Source organism: Sturnira hondurensis, unplaced genomic scaffold (assembly GCF_014824575.4).
Source record: "Sturnira hondurensis isolate 20B ecotype Veracruz unplaced genomic scaffold, ASM1482457v3 Scaffold0014854, whole genome shotgun sequence".
NCBI classification, from domain to species: Eukaryota; Metazoa; Chordata; class Mammalia; order Chiroptera; family Phyllostomidae; genus Sturnira; species Sturnira hondurensis.
The window spans coordinates 1,184,256-1,204,339 of record NW_028087485.1 but is presented as its reverse complement, the minus strand read 5'-3'; the positions used below and the strand labels follow the sequence as shown (position 1 = coordinate 1,204,339).

The following is a 20,084-nucleotide window of genomic DNA, read 5'->3' as shown; positions in this document are numbered from 1 at the left end:
AATTTTAAAAACGTAAGGACGGGCGTGGCGGAGGCGCCGGGAGGCCAGGAGAGGGCGGTGGATGAGCTCCCTCCTAGCCCGGTGGCTCTCACCCTCGGCCTCGGCCTCTCCACGCCCACCCTGCCCCCGCGGCGTCTTACCACCCGCCGCAGGGCAGGCCTGGCCGGCACCTCCCCGGGCCGCGACGGCGCCCCCTGCAGGCCTCGGCGGGCAGAGCAGGCGGAAGGAGCCGGAGCCGGGCTGCCACCGTGTCCCAGCCGGAGCCGCCGCCGCCGCTGGAGCGTCGCGGGCCGGAGTCCGCGCGGAACGCCCTCCCCGCCGCCCGCCACGTCCCAGCGCCCGCCGGAGCCGCCGCGCCGCCCGCGCCCACTACCTGAAGCGGCGGGCCCGGCCTGCCTCGGCCTTCCGCTCGTCCCCCGCGCCCCGCACCGGCCTTCACTCTGGAGCGGCCCCGGCAGCCGCAGCAGGGGCGGCGGCGACGGATCGAGGAGCTCTCTAGGTCGTCCCGGGAGAGGCTGCTGCAGTCCCGGGACAAGATGTTCTCCAAGTTCACCTCCATCCTGCAGCACGCCGTGGAGGCGGTAAGGCCGCGGGCGCAAAGCAGGCCGGGCCTGGCGGCGGCCTACGCGCCCTGCCGGCCTCGGCCGGGCCCGCGGCGGCCCCGGCTCCCGCAGGGGCCAGGCCCGGGGCGGGCGCCGCGGGTCGTCGGGGCGCCGGGGCCTCGGGCCGGGCTCCGAGCAGGGCGCTTCGTCTCGCTCCTGCCGGAGGCCGGCGGAGCTGCGTCTCCTGATCAGGCGGGTGGGCGGGAGTGCCCGGGGACAACCGGCCCTGCCGGCGGTGTCGGGGGTCTCCTGATTCCCCTAATGGGGACAGGGCAGCCGGGGAGCACCTGGCGGAGCCACGGGGAGCGCCCCCGGTTCCACGACCGTCAACTTCCCCGGCAAAAAGTGATCAGCCTTGGGCAAGACAAAAGAAACGGCCCGGCACTGATCAGTTTTGTTTTGTTTTGAGGGGTGAGTGAGCCGCAAGGTGTCCTACCTTGGGGCGACTCTGGCGGGGACTCAGCCCACCCGACCCCGGGCCATAATCTCGGTAGCGTCTGCTGTCGCAGGCCTGGGGCTGGACCTGATCGATTGATGTGACACAGGAGTTTCCAGGGCCCCAGCGTGTGGGGTTTAGGCAGCCCGGGCCCTCACGAGGCACCCGGCCATCTGTTTCCTGCCTCCTCTTCCTGGACCTTCTGGGTTCATCCTGCCGTTGTCCCCTCCTTTGAGGATTCGAGACCCCGTCGTGGACACACATCGTTGAAATGTCCTAACAGACTAACCCAAGAGAAGGAAATAAACATGTCTTGCCCGGGTTTGAATGATAAGAGCTCTAGCTGCTTGACTTCAGTTGCTTTACTCTGGGAGACTTGCCCAAATTGAAAAGTGCATCCTGTGAAGAAACTAGTACTTGGATAAATTTTAAAATGCCATCTTCTTTTCTGTGTGCAGATTGTATGATATAGCACATTAAAATCCACACAGCTTAAAAAAAAAAACAATTACAGTAGAACCGCTTCTATTACCAGATAATAAAAATAGCATGAGTCATTCAGTAATGAAAACAAACTTTTGTAGATTTATTTTAACTGACTGGTGGGAAGTGTTTTTAAATCGTTGTAGCTTCACTGTAAGTTCTCCAGAAGACGTGCGTACCAACCAACTCAAGAAAGGAAGTGTCCGTGAATGAAGGGCAGTCTTACAGAGGGAGGTGACGGTTTTGACTCCGAGACAACTGTCATGTGTCCTTCCCTGCTTTTACACTTTCAACGTGCAGCATCTTTATGTTTAAAGAACTAATATTTGTAAAAACAGTGACATTTACAAACAGTGACATTTTCATTATTCCTTAGCTTAAAACGCTGACAGTCATTTAATGTTAAACATTGACTACAGATTCACGTTGAGATAATTGGGAGTTAAAATTTGCTACATTATTTATATCCTTTCCCTATCAGGCTAATATTTATGGGGTAACTACTTTGAAAAGGATGGCTCATTTTTGTCCCTGAGGCCTGTGTTTTCTGTCCTCATTATCTTTTTATAACTGTGTTAGCGCCTGCCAAATTATCCATGTAAATTGCCTGACTCTGCTCTGCAATATCCAGGTTCTCTACTTTGCTGAGGCGAGAGAGAAAGTTAGAGTGGATTCTATTCACTGGGCCCTCAGAACTGACACACTGAGTTTAGAAACACCGTTGTTTTAAGTGGCTTAGGGTTGATGTTTCTGCTGTGATACTTACCAATTCCCAATAGGAGGTTAAAGCTCATGAAAAAAATTGGCATATTGTTTTTTTTTCTTCTAACCATATCTCTGGGGAATGAACCAATACCTAATGATAAATAAGCCATCTTTGTGGTACTTGAGGAATATTTTTTTCTAGCCTAAGATTGGTTTCTGTTTATTCATTTCTGTTTATTTGCTCAACATTTTTCTGTAAACTCACCATTCCTCAGTTCTTTTCATTCGCTTTTCTTTGTGCTCCTTTTAGTTTGTATGCTCAGTATTTTCTTTTTTTTTTAAATATTTTATTCATTTATCTTTAGAAGGGAAGGGAAGGAGAGAGGAAGAGAAACATCACTGTATGGTTGCTTCTTGTGCATCCCTGGCTGGGAACTTGCTCCTGCCGGGAACTGGCCTGCAACCCAGGAATGTGCCCTGACTGGGAATCGAACCGTGATTGTCTTGTATGCTCAGTATTTTCTGATGAAGAATTACACTTAACAGAAGTATCAGGATTACACATGACCTTTTTCAGTTGTGCCATTTATGACACTAATGTTTTCCCATTTTGATATTATTACATTTAGGTTTCTTCATTCAATTGAATCAGCCCTCAAGTGACTTTTTAGGGTTGACCAGATACATAGTCATTTAAATGAGGCTTAAAGGTGCAGTTTTCCTTATTGTTTAATTAATGGTTTCTCCTCACTTTCCATTAACTACTTACAAGAAAGAAAAAGGAACTAAGATAGTTTCAAAGATTAGTATTTGAAAATATGTTATTAAGTTGATAGGCTGTGTTTTGAGTTTTAAAGAGAGAAATTCACACCTTGATCAAAAGCGAATCTTGTAATTCTTGCCTTTCTTTTCAGAAATGACAGTCTTCAGCATAGAAACGATTGGCCAGTAAGCGTCATGAAATGAGTCTGTTTTGTTAGTTGCCACATGTCACCAATCTGAAATCAGGCCTCTCTTGTTCAGAAATTGGACTGGATCAGTTTCATATGAATTCTCCAAAGCATAAATGAAATGCCTCCCAAATAGCACAATTCAGTATTTGTTGAGGGCCTGGTCTGCCCTAGGTAATGTGCCAGGGACTGGTGCCTTTTCAATTCCAGCCAGTTCCATCCTTTTAAAGGGTGGGCGCGTTCCAAGAGGATAAAGGATAGTGTCAGGGCTGTCATCTTTCAGAACTTGATGTGATCGTTGAGTTAGTGATGCTTCGGAGGGGCCAGCAGTTCTTTTAAAAAACGACTCTGCCCAGGGAGTGAAAACCTCACATCAAACATACGCCATGTTTTCTTAAGTTTATTCTTTTCCAACAAGTGATTTCTGACTCGAGTCCTTCGGACATTCAGCACATGTTTAATGAGCCAGCCGAGAAGGCATGGCACGGCAAGAGAAACAAGATGTGCCTGCGTCCTTGCCCACAAAGTTTACAGTCTAATTTGGGAGACAAAACAAATAAACACAGGAGTTAAAGGAGAACCAGTGCACAAGAGTGTGGCTTAGCCCTTTGAGCCAGACAGAAGAGGGTTCCAGTCCCTCTCCTAGAATTGTTTTGAAAATTTAAATGAGGTAATGTACCTGAAGAGCTTAGTAAATGTTAACCAGTGTCATTATTTGGACGTCTGTTCAGCCGGTGAGCTCGGAAGGACAACTGAAGCCGGCACTGAGGGTTGGAGTAGCAGGGAAAGGCTCCCGGAGGGAGTGAGCCTTGAGCTGGACTGGGAGGCAGAGGAGAGGGGATGGGCACGAGAAAAGTCGGGGGGAGGAAGAAGCGTTTTAGAAGATCTGGGCCTGGCATGTTCGTGATGCGTGTGCAGCAGTTAGCAGGTGGGGCTTTACGAACATGAGTTCTCGCGTGGGTTATCGACACGAGACGGGGTGAGATGCTTTGTGTGGCAGGCGTCTTGGAGAAAGACAGTCCAAGGCGCCAGTCACAAGCCGTGTTTGCCTGGGCAAGGCAGTAATCTGGCTTTGGGTCCTCATGGGAGTTTGTCTGGGAGAAGTAGGAGTTTGTGGTGAGAACTGAAGACCACACAGCAAGTGTGGACTTCGTAGCACAGCGCCTGACATGTAACTACTTATTAGATAGTGGCAACTGCTTTGGCGTTTGCTTATTCACTCAGTGAATGTTATTGCATGGTTCCTGTGCGCCATCGCTGAGTTGGAAACTGGATTCGGGGATGAAAGTGATAGCATAGTCCTAGCACTGGCGGAGTTGACAGTCTAGCGGAGAAGGTGGCCAATTCCACAGATACAAACGCGGGGTGAGCGTGGGGGGAGAGGGAGCGGACTGGTAGCGGGTGCGCCCCCCACAGGTGGGAAAGACCATCCTGGGCGCGAAGTCTGGGGGGGCCTCCCGGAGAAAGCCGCAGGCAGATAAGTCAGGCATTTATTGCCAGTTTTTGGTTGAAATAGTGATTGCATATATTTTCAAAAGTTTAATCTCTGTATTGGAAAAGTCAACTGAATTTAGAATCCCCTCATACTCATTCACACATCTCTGCCCTCTTTTTAACCCAGGGTATACGTGTTTTTATGCAAAGGTAAAGCAGGTAAATTTGCATAGTAGAATTAGTAATGAAAGAGGCAAGTTTACAAGGAAGTTTTCCATAAATAAGGAAATGTATTCATGTTTCAACAAGACTGTTACTAAACTAAATTACGAGTCATTTAGTTTCACCTGCCACTTAAATAGGCTTTTTTTCTCTAAATCAAACTCCTGGGAGAGCGGTGTTTGTAAGTAAGCAACAACATCGTTCTTTGAATTGGACTGTGATGACCAAGGTCCTCACACAAGTCCTGAAATTCCTCTGATTTAGTGACTTACCCTGGAAACGGGCTTAAGTCCCACTGGTAGAGTAATTTGGAATGAGGATGCTATGATCTTATATACCCAGGAGGTTCCCTCCGAAAAAGCTGACAAGTCACAACACATATATTTTTTTCAACACCAGTTTCATTTGGGTTTGTCCCAATTGTTAATACATTTAACTACACGTGAAGCTGGCATATGTGTGTGTGCGCGCGTATAAATAAACATGTCTAAAAAATGAGAAGTTTTATGTTCAGAAGAAGATTCTTAAAACAAGCAGCTGATTAAAACAGATACTTTTTTAATCGAAAAATTTCAGGAAGATTATTTTCCCAAATTAACAGTTCCATTTTTATTTTTCTTTCTAGTTTTTTTCTCAGTGTCCCACAAGTAATTTCTCTCCCTGTGTTCTTGGAAGTATAGTGATCTCAAAGGTTTTAACTCCTTCATTAAAGATTTTAAAGTGTTTTTGAAAAATCTCATAACATTCTACATGAAAATGAGAGGAATATTTACATTCTCTAAGCCCAGTCCTATTCAGAGTGGAATAATGAATAGGCAAGTATAGAAGGCGATGATTACTGAAAAATTTTCAAGTCCTTTTTCCCCTAACTCCATTTCATCTTCTGTACTGAAACCAGTGTTTATCATTTGCCAAACAGTTTGGAAGTTGTTTTCACAGGTTCGGAACTTTGAGTTCTCTGCTGGGGATACCAGCGAATCAAAAGGGAACAAGTAGGAAGGCGCGCGGAGCAGTAACATGACCCTCGGGTCACCTGTGTGGATAGGGGGCACGGAATGCCCAGGGTTCCAGAATAGAAACCTATCTGGTTTAAGAAAGCTGGGTCAACTCTGCATTTTGTCGCCAGAATTTACTTATCGTACTAGGGTACCCCCTTCCCCTCTCTCTCTCTCTCTCTTTCTCTCTCTCTCTGCAAAAGAAAATGTTGTTGAAGGTGCACCCGAGTCTTTTCTGTCCATTTTAACACACATTTGAAATACTTGGAGGTTGGCTGAAGGGATATAATTTTGGTCTTAAAACTTCTGAAGTAAATTTCAAAGCTAAAATGTAAAACATTTTTGACTTTGTGGACTTGAAATTGGTAGTGTCTCGTTCACATGGTTATTTTGCTGAAAGTATGCTCAGCCTAATCTCGGCTTAAAAAAGAAATGGCATCTGTGTGTCACTGAAAGGAGGGGGCGGTTTAATCTGGTCACGGGGCCGACTTTGGTGTGCGTTCTAGTCCTGGTGACGTGTAGCTGACTCCGTAGCAGCTTTGTACTGTTTTCAGGTCAAAGTCCTAGGTACAAAGATCCTTGGTTATCGATCATTTCATTTTACTGATACTTTCCTAATAGAATAGTGTGTGTTTTCCTTTAACACTGTTTGAAGCCATATGGAGTTACTAGTTCCCGGGGAAGGGGACAAAACAACCCTGTCGTTGAATAATAATGTTGATAAATGTGTTTTCCCACTTTCTTAATACATCATTCTTTTACTTTCTGGGATTCACCTCATTTTGTTTCTCTTTGATATCTGACATAGGAGCCAATTAAAGCTCACCCATTATTTCTATGATTACTAGACAAATACAGGGTTGCACTTGAGGGGAAACTTCAATGCCATTGTCTTAACGGTGGTCCTTTTGGATGTGTTTGTGCAGCTGGCGCCTTCGCTCCCCTTGCAAGAAGATTTCGTTTACCACTGGAAGGCGATTACTCATTACTACATAGAGACTTCGGGTAAGAAACAGCACTGATGTTCATTGAACAGAAAATTTGTGAAGACCAAAATGTATTTCAGGTTATTCGTTTTCGAAGTTATTTTCTATTTAATTGTATAAACAATTTACTTTTAATTCCTCTTTTAGGCTCATTAAAAATATGTGCCTCTTGAGCACCTGCTCTGTGTAGGCATTGTCCCAGGCACTGGGGGACAGAACCGTCAAACAGACAAGATCGTAACAGCTGATACATTGATGGGGGGAAGCAAACAATACATAGACAAATACATACAGAGTGTCCGAGGAGAAGTGTTAAAGAGAAAGCGAAGCAGGCGAAGTGGGTAGAAGTGGTTGCTGGGTTGGGCTGGCAGGCTCATTTGGGGTTGAGAAACCCTCATTGCCCCAGGGGACGTCTGCTCTGGAGTCGAGGGAGAGAGGAAGCCGGTCTGGGGGTGGGGAAGGGTTCCAGGAAGAGGCCCTGGTGCACAGACCCGGAGGCTGGAACAGGAAGGCGCTCAGCAGCGGCTGGAACTATAAGGAGGGCATGGTGACCGGAGCGAAAGCAGAGGAGGAGAAGGGCGGTGGGCAGGGACGGCACGCAGGCGGAGGGTGCCGACTCACAGGGGTGGTCAGGGCTTCGGCTTCCACTCCAAGGCGGGAGGCCAGGAGAGCGTTTTGAGCACAGGTGCAACAGAAGCTGTTCCGCAGGGACCGCCTTGGCATGGGCGAAGGCGTGGGTGGAAGGGCTGAGAGGGGAGCTGGTAGGAGAGGGATGGCGCTTCCGCGGTGGTCTGAGAGCTGATGGCAGCTTAGGCCCAGGTGGAGGTGGTCAGAAGTGGTTGTGTTCCGGGTACACGAAGAAGGAGGTTTTGTTGATGGACTGGATATTGGGAATGAGAAAATAAGAGCCAAGGATAAGTCCAAAGTTTTGGCTTAGGCAGCTGAAATGGAAAAATAGAGAGGTTGCTCACCGAGAGTGAGGAGACTGCAGGAGGGGCAGGTTTGAAAGAGAATTTGCAACACAGTTAAGTTTGAGATGCTCATTATCTGTCCGGGGGGATGTGGCAAGTGGACGGTTGGCAATAGGCTTCTGGGAGTTAAGGCAGAGGTCCAGACTAGAGACACTGAAAGTCATGGGACCGGATGAGATCGTTTAGAAGGTGAGGGAGACGGAAGAGAGAGGGTGTCCAGCAGCTGAGCCCTAGGGCCCAGAGTCCCGGGGTGAGGATGATGAGCACGGCCCAGGACAGCAAGACAGCCTGGGTCCCTGGAGTTCGGAAGGCGGCTCTCTCGGGGCTGTTGGTGTAAAGGGGACCGAGAAACAGGGCTGCTGCCAGGGGGAGCCGTGGCATCAAACGAGGGTTATTTTTTTAAAGGTGGAAGATACTGCAGTTTATGATGTGATGGGAATGATCCCGTAGGGAGGAAAAGGAGGGACAAGAGTCAGATGGGGTCATTTCTGAGCAATATCCCTAAGTGGGCGAGGGGGGATGGGATCTACTGCCCAAACTGGGGCTCAGCTTTAGATGGGCTTGTGAACAGTTTCTCGGTAAAAATAAGGTAGACAGCAGAACATCTGGGTATTAATGCAGGAAGTGGGTAGATGTGGTTTTGGGGGTCTTCAGACATCATCTTCTGGTTGTGTCTGTTTTTCTCAGTGAGTACGAAGGATGGAGAGTGAACGTGGGGAAACAGGAATAAATTGGGTCAGGGGTTGGCAAACCTTCTCTGTAAAGGGCCAGATGTAGGCCCTATGCGCTCTGTTGCAGCTACTCTGTTGTGGTTGTGATGTACACTACCTGTCAATGATATGTAAAGAAGTAAGCATACCTTGTTCCAGTTCGGCTTTATCAAAGTAGACAGCGAAGCTGGATTTGTCCTGGGGTCAAGTTTGGCGGCCCCTACAGTAGGGAAAGCCAGCAGCTTTGCTCCCTAGCACTGTGGGCTCCCTTGAGGAACGTGTAGGTGAACACTGGTGGGTGTGCAGAGCGGACACATGTCACTTAACTGGAAGGAGGCATGAACAGAAAAATGACAGTGGTTGGTTTGGGAAGCTGATAGGGTCACGGGTGATTCGTCTGAAAAGAAAAAATCCTTTATATTCGTGCAATGAATTAAAGTCTCTGTAAGTAGATACATATCCCTTGAAAGGTAATTTCCAGCTTTCTGTCGATGTTAGACAGCAGATGTGCAGAAAAGGTTTTCGCGGGGGGCTGCCTTTTCTCTTTTAGCCACTCAGTGGCTTCAAGGAAGTGCCTTAAAGAAAGGATTTATGTTCCTGCTTTAAATGGTTTTTCTTGCAATCTGGTAGCAGAAACAAGTGTGTACACTACAAAAAAGTAGGGGACAAATATGTTTATGTCAGGCACAGAAAGAGGACACGGGAGGGAGAAATGGGAGGAGGCAGCGTCTGACCTGGGTTTTAAAGGACAAGTGGGGGCCCTGAGGTGGCGAAGGAGGGAACAGCGGGTGCAAAGGCCCGGAGACCTAAATGCAGCTTAGGAGCTAGGACTTCAGTTCTGTGGAGTACAGGAAATAATGCAGTGATCAGTGAAGGGAAATAGAAGAATTAACTGTCTCGTGTACTCACAGCTGTAAACCTTATGCAGTTTAAAATATGCAGTTTAATGTTGAAGAAAATATTTAATAAAACATTTTGTTTAAATATGCAGTTTAAAAGTGTTGGAATGTTTAATGCACGTTTTTTCATTGTTTAGATGACAAAGCCCCAGTGACAGACACGAATATTCCATCTCATCTGGAACAGATGTTAGATATTTTGGTGCAAGAAGAAAAAGAACGAGAATTTGGGGAGACGGGGCCGTGTATGGAATACTTGCTTCATCACAAGATCTTGGAAACATTATATACCTTAGGGAAGGCTGATGTGAGTTTCTAATCCACATCCTGTCCTTGGGCACGTAATGCATGTATTCATGTCTTAGAGAGAAGGAAGCTGCCAAGCACTAAACTTAATTACAGAGATACACATTAAGCATGGCAGGATTTCAGTCAACATTGTGGAAAAAAGAAATTGTGCAGCCTGTGTGAACATACTTTCCATGGAGATAGCAAAGCTCCTAAGTACCCTAGACAACAACACCCCAGGCTGCTTAGAATCACAGTGGAAACATTTATGATAATAATCATGTGCTCAGAATCAAAGGAAATGAGTAGGAACCCCATGGAATTAGGTTCCAAAAATGGGAATTATTTTTCACAATCCTGAAAGAGTGTCACTGATTATTCTGACATGAACTCTGCTAGTAAGTGGAGACCATTCAAGTATGTAGGCCTCATGAATCTTGAGGAATTTATTTTTGCAGAGCTGGTGTTACATGAATAATATTCTGTGTCACAAAACTTTCACATTTCTTACAAAGATAGGTTTCAAACCGGGCGGGCACTGCTGTGAGGGCTGGGGAAAAGAACTTGGGGTTCCGACTGGGAGGCCCGGCTTTGTCACTTACCTACCGAGACCTCCAACAAGGCTCACTGGTTAATCTTCCTGTTTTTAAAAACACGGAGGTCATCGCCGAGTGCCCTCCTCAACTCTGTGGTTGTGTTCTGTGAATTTCTGTAACACATGTGAAAATCAAACTGGGAGAAAAAAACAAATGGATAGATTATGTTTAACCACCAAGAAGAGTTCCAAATAATTTAAAGACAAATTCTTTTTAACTAATCTATACTACCAATTCATTTTTTAGTTGAATTCATTCAGTTTACATTTTCTAGGCAACACATCTCCCTAATACCTCTTTTCCTTTAATACCTTCATGTCCCTCCTCGCCTTCTTTTCTCCTGTCCTTTGGAGAGTGGGATTGCATATAACACTAAGTTGAGTAACTATTCATCGATTTTTGAGCAAATACTAGTAATTGTTCTACTAGTAAATTTATTTTGACATAGGTGATTGTTTCTATTAGTGTTTCAGCTGAATAATGTAAGGTATTTGCTATCTAGAAAATACTGTGCCTTAGATAGATTATAGTTTATACTACTTTCAGATAGCATATCTATGATGATGACTTGGAAATGCTACTCATTTTGTGACTATTTTCATTCTGAGGCAGTTTAAATAGGTTAATCATAGAACATATGACATTAATTCATACTCTCTTAATTCACAATGTGAGTAATCTTCAAGTTTTGCCTACTTCTAAGCAAATATTTGAAACAAGTGGCATGTTATACCAACTTCTTTATTACGTATTAATTGCCTACAATTGTAATAGAAATAATTTTGCGACTAACCTAAAATAACATTGTTGGGCTACATCATAGATGTTTATACCATAGGAATCCTTTAATTTACATATGTGTGTTCAGTTTTATTTACTCCTGCATGTACCTGCTGGAGGGTTCGTGATTACCTGTCATTCGTGTAAGTTACATGATTCTGGCCTGGCTTTGCCACCGAGTTGATATAATAGTTTCGTGTCACCTTAGCAGTGACAATACAAGCAGGTTGGCGTTGCCTGAACCAAACTCCGATCTGGACAGTGTGTTCTCACCATATGGTCCCATATGCCATGTTATAGTCCCAGACGTCGTTTTATTCCTGGAATACCCATCAATAATTGATTGAGAACTTTATCCTGGCTAATTGCATTGCCTTGGAGGGTGGAATACAGTCACATCCATTGTCCCCCCTGTATTTTAAGCTCTTGAGTAAGCGTGTTTGTATTGTCTGTTTTCTCCTTGTCTGCCCCCCCCCCCTGTGCCCAGTGTCCCCCAGGAATGAAACAGCAGGTGCTGGGATTCTACACCAAACTCCTGGGGAGGGTCAGGCAGCCGCTGCTCCCACACATCAACGTGCACAGGCCCGTGCAGGTACTGGCTCCCTCCCGCAAATGTACTCGTTTGCTTTCCCTTGGCGCAGGTGCTACTTGGAATAATTTTTTTTTTGAGCATAAAAACAATACAGGAAGTGACTCTAAAAATAACATGCAAACTCGGAAGTAGTTGAGCTGACATTGTATTAAATGTACCTCATGTCTTCGTATTCCTTTTAAAATTTTATACGTTAATTTTCCCTTCAACTTATCTCCATAACAACTCAAGGAGAGTTTTTTACATACCTCATTAATTTTCTTTAGGGTAATGTATTTGAAAAGTTTGGTACCAGTAAACTTACTTTGATCTTGGTGATTATAAATAGTGTTGTATCAATAATGCAAGCTATTTGTATTATTGGAAAATTTTAAATATCCTTAAGGTAAATAGATGGCTCTTTACATATTTGTAAAAAATAACCTAAATGAAAACATTTTTGGAACAATTTTTGACAGAAATTAATTCGGCTGTGTGGGGAAGTCCTTGCAACACCCACGGAGAATGAAGAAATCCAGTTTCTCTGTATTGTGTGTGCGAAACTGAAGGAAGACCCCTATTTGGTCAACTTCTTTCTGGAGGTATTGTATAGTTACCAGTCTTCAAAGTACATTTATGTTAAAACTGTTACGAGAATTGACTATTCACATACTGTCAATGTCAGTCATTACAGTTTCCCTGGTATTGGAGTTTTTATACGCATTTCACTTTCTCCTGCTGGTAGTAAGCTCCTTGGGGACAAGGATTCAGTTCTATTTGTCTTCAGGTCCCCATAGATTCTCTAGTACCAAGCACACTGCGTAATAACCGTGTAAGTACCACACACCGAGTGAGTGAATCTTCAGAGAAATGCAGCTTTGTTACTTGTGAGTATAGATAGTCACGAAAGTACTTTTCAGTTCTCAAGCATGTGCCTCTGAAATCTTGTCCACCTTAGATTTATAGTAGCTCGCATGTACCTGGGTTAAGTGCATACAGTGAATGAGTTAGAAACTGTCTTCGCCCTAAGGGAGTTTATAGGCTGGTGACGAAGGTGAGACCGATATTCAGATACAATACATAGTCTAAGGTAGAGTAAGGTGAGTTCACAAGAAAGATACAGAACAAACGCTCCTGAAGGATTTACAGGATGAAGAGATTCCCGCTGCTCTACCATAGGAAAGGCTTCATAGAAGAAGTTGTCTTTGATGTGAGCTTCAACGTGTTTAGGTAAGAGTGGGTGGGTGTAAGGAAAGAAATGAAGACAAGTTGATGGTGTGTTCAGGAAACAGTGGGATTAGGATAGGTGGTCAGAGGGGCACCTGGACAGGCAGACCAGCAACCGTCGAAGGCTCCGAATGGCAGGACGGGGAATTTGCAGTTGTTGGGGAGCCATTGAACAGGGGTATTAGTACGCGATGGAACCGGTGCCCTGAGAAGTTACTGGGGAGTTGGTGGCAGCGTCTTACACAGTGGATTCCTTTGGAGGAGAGAGAAAAGCAGGGAGACTAACTGGGAGGCTGGTGGAGAACCAAGACAAGAGGGGCCAAGGACTATAGCTCAGCTGGAGGCGTTGGGTTGCAGTGAAGTGATGTGTTCGGAAGAACTTGGAGGTAAACTCTGCGTGGTCTCTGGCTGGAAGCAGGAGAAAGGAGGGTGGGTGCTTGCTTCCCCAAACCTCTAAGGCTGCTCTGATGAAAAGACGGGAGCCCCGAGGAAGCTCGTTTTGACAAGTCTGGGCCTCACCTTGAGAACCGTTAGTTTAAGGAGTGTTGTTCTAAGATGATTCTGTCTCCTGCCGTTCTTATCTGAGACACCACTCCTAACTGTTACTAGTATTTTGATGAAATAAATGTTTACACTCATAAACACTGTGATCTGCACTGATTTTATAGGAAATTGGGCTGTTGTTTGGAGTGTTTATTTAGTTCCGTAGAATTGGGTGTGGTTTTTTTAACATGTACAGTGAGCTCTATTTCTCAAGAAGAGTGGTCTATGCTGTACTTTTAACAGTGATTTATAATAACTATAAAATGACTTGGGAAGTGGAACTTTGAACTCATTCAGCATTTAATATGCTTCTGTAATGGGCAAAACACAGTGGTAGGCTCTGTGGAGAAGCTGGTTTATGATGGATCCAAACTAGTGTGTGTGGTTTGATTTTTGCTCTTAACTTCAGAGGGAAAGCAAGACACTTTTGCCTTGAAACTAATAATTTGCTTCAGTTAAGATTCTCTCTGTGTTTGGGCATGTGTATAGGAGGGGCCAACGTTTCAAGCAAATCTTACTTTTTATATAGAGCAGGATTGTAAGGAGAAAAAACTTAGAAAAATCATCTTAGAAAAGTTATCTTGGGAGAATCAACTTCGAGCCTATATAATCGTAGTAGTCAATTATTGAGAAAATTGTCTGCAGTCGAAACCTCCAGAATCCTTTCCTCCCACCCACATCAGCTGTTTTTAGCAGAAGTCCAATGGCAGTCAGTAACGATTCTGTGCTCGCGGTCAGTGGGAAACGTTGTGTAGGTGGTGTAATGCCTATCAGAAGTGCCCCTGCCGTTTAAAATAAACCAGCTTGTGGAAGTGCGAGAATCTGGTCTGTCAGGGCGCTTGTGTCTGTCCCTGTGCCGGCTACACAGTGAATGCGGCTGTATTTTGCCATGTGCAGTGCAGTTCTGTATACGGTGTGCAGCCATGTTTGTGGCCCAAACTTTCAGGAAAAAAATTTTTGTTTTAATTTTTTAATTCAAGTTTTTATTTATTTATATTTAGATACTTGGTTTTTGTATTATGAAGGATTTTAACCTTTTGAAATTACGGTACAAGAAATTTTATATAACAAACAATTAAAACACAAGAACAGATACAAGATATCTCACACACTACACATTTATAATGCACATCCTTATTTTTCTCCTCAAAAATTTGGGCAAAAAGTGTGTATTATACCTGGAAAAATATGGAATTATGGAGAAATCCATTCAAATACTAGTTCTGTTTTTTCTAAATTATTTTATTGTTGTTTACTTACAATTGTCTGCATTTTTCCCCACCACTCCCCTCTACCCCCTCCAAACCTCCCTCTCTCCCTTGCTTCCACCCTCCCCCCTGGTTTTGTCCAAATGTCCTTTATAGTAGTTCCTGAAAACCCTTCTCTCTCCCCCACCCCCCACCCCCATCCCCTCCTCCCTCCCCTCTGGCTATTGTTAGAGTGCTCTTATTTTCAAGACTCTGGTTACATTTCTGTTTTAGAAGGTTTTTGATGTGAATCTTACAAAACATTTGTTCCTTTTCAGAATAAGTTGAAGTCATTGGCTTCCAAAGGAGCACCGACTGTTATTTCAGAAGACACATTAAGGAGTCAGGATTCCTTGTCCGCAGACGCAGGACAGCCCTGCGGGCCCGAGGAGCTGCCTGGGGCCACGGGGACAGAGCCCGAGGGGCCGGAGGACAGGTCCGCTCCTCAGCCCGAAGACCTGTCCTCGAGCCTGGAGAGTCTCAGCCTCGCTTCCCTGCCAGAGGCCTCGGTCGTCCGTCCAAACCAGGATTACAACTTAGTGAATTCTTTGCTGAACCTCACGAGAAGTCCTGTGAGTGGTCGTCTTTCATTCCCCCACCCCCCAGTATGATCAGTTACATGCATTTAAAATAGAAAAAAAGCCCTGGCTGGTGTAGGTCAGTGGATTGAGCACATGCCTGCGGGCCACAGGATCGTGGTTCGATTCGAGTCAGGGCACATGCCTGGGTTGCATGCCAGTTCCCAGTGGGGGACTCACGAGAGGCAACCATACATTCATATTTCTCTCCTTCTCTCCTTCCCTTCCCCTCTAAAGATAAATAAATAAAATCTTTAAAAAAAGAAAGAAAAAAATTTATTCTTATTTTAGTGTAAAGCATTAAATCCTTTAAAGTTGTGAGTTTTCACACAGCTCCAGGCTGTCAGATTTGAGGACTGAGGGCGTGTGGTTTTGCCCGCAGGATGGCCGGATTGCAGTGAAGGCCTGCGAGGGCCTGATGCTGTTAGTGAGCTTGCCGGAGCCTGCGGCAGCCAAGTGCCTCACGCAGAGCACTTGCCTGTGCGAACTACTGACCGACAGGCTTGCCTCCCTGTACAAGGCCCTACCTCAGTCAGTGGACCCCTTGGACATTGAAACGGTGGAAGCGATTAACTGGGGGTAAGAACCTTTCATTGTGTTATTCCGTGCAAGTGACTTCTTACACCTACACCTTAAATCCATTTCTGCAGGGTTTGGCAGAAGTAAGGCCTGCTTGAGTGTGGTTGATAGGGTGTAATAATTTATCTATAAATATATATACACATACACCCTAATAACATGGATGTAATAATTTATAGTTTTAATTTGAACATTTCACTTAAAAGGTCCTATGGTGTGCTTGGGTGTGATAGTATTAGGCTACAGAATTACATGCTGATGATTTTGTAAGAAAAGATTTTGTAATAAAACAGGGCGTTAATTGTGTGGGACCCAGTATTTTGCAGTGGTAGGCCCATTTCTCTTTGAACAAGGTCAGCATTACTAGTGATAGTGATTCTGTGAGGATCATTTCATGGTTGTTATCAGTCAGTGGTAATGGATGGGTATGAGAGAAGTCCAGCCATTGGAGGAAAGCTACTTTTCCTTTGTTCATTATAATGGTCATTTAACACCTTAATCACATTAAGGCCGATAACTTTATCTGTTTTTCTTTTTAATCCTAAAAGAAGTTATCTCCTTGTTTATAAATAAGTTCCGTGGCCCCTGGAGCAGTCTTGTCTGTTTCATGGGTTCCCCCCAACCCCCCCCCACCTTGATTCTCATAGGAGAATATGATTGTTGTAAGACACTTATAAGTTGCTAAAAAGCACTACATAAAGCATAATAAATAAAATCACCCATAATCCCACCACCTACAAACAATGTAATATTTTGACATAATAACTTGTTACTGTTTTTCTGTGTACTTGACCCTTCTTTGGTTTTTACTTGTTTTTTTCCTCCCTGTATCCTGTCCACATGGGTGGGCAGACCCACTTGTTAACTCTCAGGTGGGAGGAAGAGAAACAGGCCAGCAGCTCCCTTTGGCAGACTCTCCTTTACCCCCCTTTCCTTCTCCCCGACACTGAGAACTTCCGCCTCTTCCTTCCTGTTACTTGGCCAAGTTTATGGCAGAAGTATGAGGACCTATTGAATGGATTTTCTCCTGTAGTCCTATTCTGCTTTGGTTACCCTCTTTGCACACGGAATGAGTAGAAATTATTTACAACTTTTATTTAAAAGGTTTTTGAAAGGTTTTTCTCAGGTTCTGCCGAGAAAAGAAATGCCAATTAGCCATAAAGTAGGCACTAAAGAGCTTTTTTGGGGTTTGCGTGCGCAGGCGAGGTTCCCCCGGTCTGCAGAGTGAGGCTGGGGAAGTCGCACCCAAGCAGGGAATGTCGTGCAGTTTTATTTTTGTTGGCCCCCCGTGGGAGCTGAGGATTGGTGCCCTCTGAACAAAGCAGCAATACAGCATTGGTGGTCTCTTCCTCGGACTCAGGTTACTGTGAGGATGTCCGTCTTGGCAAAGTCCAGCCGGAGCTTCCTCCTATCCCTGCCCACTCTAACAGTTTCTGTAATCTTTGGCTTTCTTTTATAAAACCCTCTTCCAGTAGTCATGCTCCTTTGCCCGTGTAACTGTGTCACGCTGTGTAAGTTCATTTGCGTGCCTTCATTTTTCCGATGTGCTGAATTGGATTAATGCCTTTGGATACCTTCGGACCAAGCATTTCTTCTGCATTTTACAGTTTGGATTCATACAGTCATAAAGAAGATGCTTCGGCATTTCCGGGAAAACGAGCCTTAATTTCATTTCTTTCCTGGTTTGATTATTGCGATCAACTCATAAAGGAAGCACAAAAGGTTTGAATATTTTAATTTTTTATTGAACATTTAAAAATTTGTAAATGTCTATTAAGTGAAATTTGAATCCTCAGTTTATATCCCCAAATGTATCTTAAATGCCTTAAGATACCACAGTTAGCAAAATAAATACTTAAACCGAATAAACAAAAGAAGTGTGTATGTGTGTGTATTTGTGTGTGTTACAACTTTAGAATAAATTACAATTCAGATCCTGCCTTTATATCTCTTTAATATAAGAACAACCCTTCATAAGCTAACATCAGTCTTCCTTCTCTTTTGGAGACATGTCACTACCATAAAGTGATTGGGCTGATGCATTTATCCTGTCTGTCTTGTTCGTGGAAATTTAGATAAAATATAAAGAACTTAATAACATATTCATATACCATCGAGTGAGATAGTCAATAGGCAAGTTTATTTTACCCATTAAGTCAAATGGAGGATGCAGACTGATTTATTGATGTTACATATTAATCTGTTTTCCATTAAAAAACATAATGATGCTTATACTGTATTCCAGACTACTGCCGTTGCTCTTGCCAAAGCCGTTCATGAAAGATTTTTTATTGGTGTAATGGAACCTCAGTTAATGCAAACGTGAGTGTCCTCTTTACTTAAAAAAAAGAAAATCCCTGTGTTTGTGTTATTTTTGCCTCCTAATTACCTGTTTGTTTCGCTAGTTCTGAGATGGGTATTCTGACATCAACTGCAATGCTGCATCGCATTGTTCGGCAAGTAACCTCTGACGTTTTGCTTCAAGAAATGGTGTTTTTCATCCTTGGAGGACAGAGGGAACCAGAAACCCTGGCAGAGATTAACAGATATCCTTTAAGACATAGGTTAATTGAACATTGTGATCACATATCTGATGAGGTAAGCGATGCAATTATTTAGAATTTGACTTAGAGTCTTTGAAGTACTGATTTTAATATACTTGTGATGTTTTGAATACAACCTCTTTTTATGTTGCTTTAAAAATGGCCAGTACGACTCACAAGACAGTAAGAAGAACGGTTTACTTAAAGACAGTTTTCAGTTAGCATTTGTTGTTTTTGGTTTCAGATAAGCATAATGACGCTAAGGATGTTTGAACATCTGTTACAAAAGCCCAATGAGCACATTCTTTACAACTTGGTCCTAAGAAATCTGGGAGAAAGGAACTACACGGAGTTTAAACCCGTGTGCCCAGAAGACAAAGATGTGGTGGAGAACGGATTGATAGCGGGGGCAGTGTAAGTTTCTGTCCGTCTCCGTGAGCTCGGCATTTCACGTGGAATCGTAATTTTCTCTTATTTCTCCCCTTGATTCATAAAAAAAACCTCAACAGTTTTTAAAGTTTTTTAAAAATAAAACTTAGATGTCTTGATATCACTGTCCCTTTAAATTATAAGTGGTATTGTCTATTCATTAAATCTAACAAAATCACTGCGTCCTTGAGTTTGCTGTTAGTATAAAGTGTTATAAAATGTTATTTCTGTAAAATATAGCTTATTTCTTAATTTTTTAAAAATAAAATTATGTAAGAATAAAATTATTTCTAAGAACACAGCAGAGAATCTTTTGGTTTAGAAAATATAATACGTTTTTTTTATACATCATTAAATTGAACTTAGAGATCTGGAAGAAGATCCATTATTTACTGACATTTCACCAGATAACACTTTGTCAAACCAAGAGTGGCTGAGCTCGTCGCCTCCTGCTACTCCAGACCACCCCAAAAATGACGGGAAGACGGAAGTCCACAAAATCGTGAACAGGTGAGCTGCTGTGTAAATTTGACTCCCGTCTCGTTTACTTGTCTTTGTGACAGATAGCAGCTCAGCTCTTAGCTCGTCACAGAGATGTGTCATGAACTCAGTCTTCCCTTACTGAACCTAAAGACTGTGTCAGCTTCTTGTCATGCTTATGTAGCAAATGAAAGCCTGGGGCAGAGAAGGGCTCTATTTAATATAGAAACAAGAAGGAGGGACGGTGGGCACCTTCAGAGGACCCTACTTTTTAAAGGTGAATAATTTGAAGTAGCTCCCAACGCTGTAGAATGCACTGCAAATCAACAGTTTGACAGTCGTACTCATTAGACTTGTGTCTGTTTATGCTGAGTGTACAGATATTCCTTTTCATGAGTCCGGGTTGTGTTTTTAAGTTGTTGTTTTTTAAGTGCTCTTTCAGTGACAATTTTATTTTTCTTGCTTTTCAAAGCTGATACTGATGTGCCTGGTTCTCTCAGATGACTAGAGAAAATTGCGTGTTAATCAAGATGTGAAGTTAGGATGCATAAAAATCTTAAATTCACTCACTTAAAAGCCAGTTTCCTGACATTAACAAATACCATGGCACTCTGCCATTGGGCTGTAAAAGTAAAGTCATTTTAGGCTTACTTCCATTTTAAGTGGAACGAGGAATTTTTAAAATAAAACCTTTAATGAAAGAGTATTTAATCAGTAAGACTGATTGAAGGTAAGTGCTTGAGAACATATAATTTTATTGTTTAAATTTCCACTTGCATTGATACTTGAGTAAAGATATTGCTAGATACTTTAATACATACAAAGATATT

At 43.7% G+C, this 20,084-nt stretch overlaps 1 protein-coding gene across 2 annotated transcripts in view; it reads left to right on the top strand.

The window, feature by feature from the left end:
- Positions 1 to 217: 217 nt before the first annotated feature.
- The window catches only part of FHIP2A (FHF complex subunit HOOK interacting protein 2A), a 32,269-nt gene continuing 12,402 nt past the window's right edge, over positions 218 to 20,084 (top strand). The window contains exons 1-12 of one of the 2 annotated variants that reach the window (XM_037063833.1): positions 218 to 581; positions 6,754 to 6,832; positions 9,531 to 9,700; positions 11,545 to 11,649; positions 12,108 to 12,230; positions 14,924 to 15,217; positions 15,606 to 15,802; positions 17,410 to 17,524; positions 18,048 to 18,124; positions 18,208 to 18,400; positions 18,590 to 18,759; positions 19,141 to 19,284. In XM_037063833.1, coding sequence (XP_036919728.1) covers positions 537 to 581; positions 6,754 to 6,832; positions 9,531 to 9,700; positions 11,545 to 11,649; positions 12,108 to 12,230; positions 14,924 to 15,217; positions 15,606 to 15,802; positions 17,410 to 17,524; positions 18,048 to 18,124; positions 18,208 to 18,400; positions 18,590 to 18,759; positions 19,141 to 19,284 — 1,712 coding nt within the window. In that variant the 5' untranslated portion in view covers positions 218 to 536. Of the gene's footprint in view, positions 582 to 6,753; positions 6,894 to 9,530; positions 9,701 to 11,544; positions 11,650 to 12,107; positions 12,231 to 14,923; positions 15,218 to 15,605; positions 15,803 to 17,409; positions 17,525 to 18,047; positions 18,125 to 18,207; positions 18,401 to 18,589; positions 18,760 to 19,140; positions 19,285 to 20,084 lie in introns of those variants that run through there. The other variant, XM_037063835.1, reaches the window with a different exon arrangement.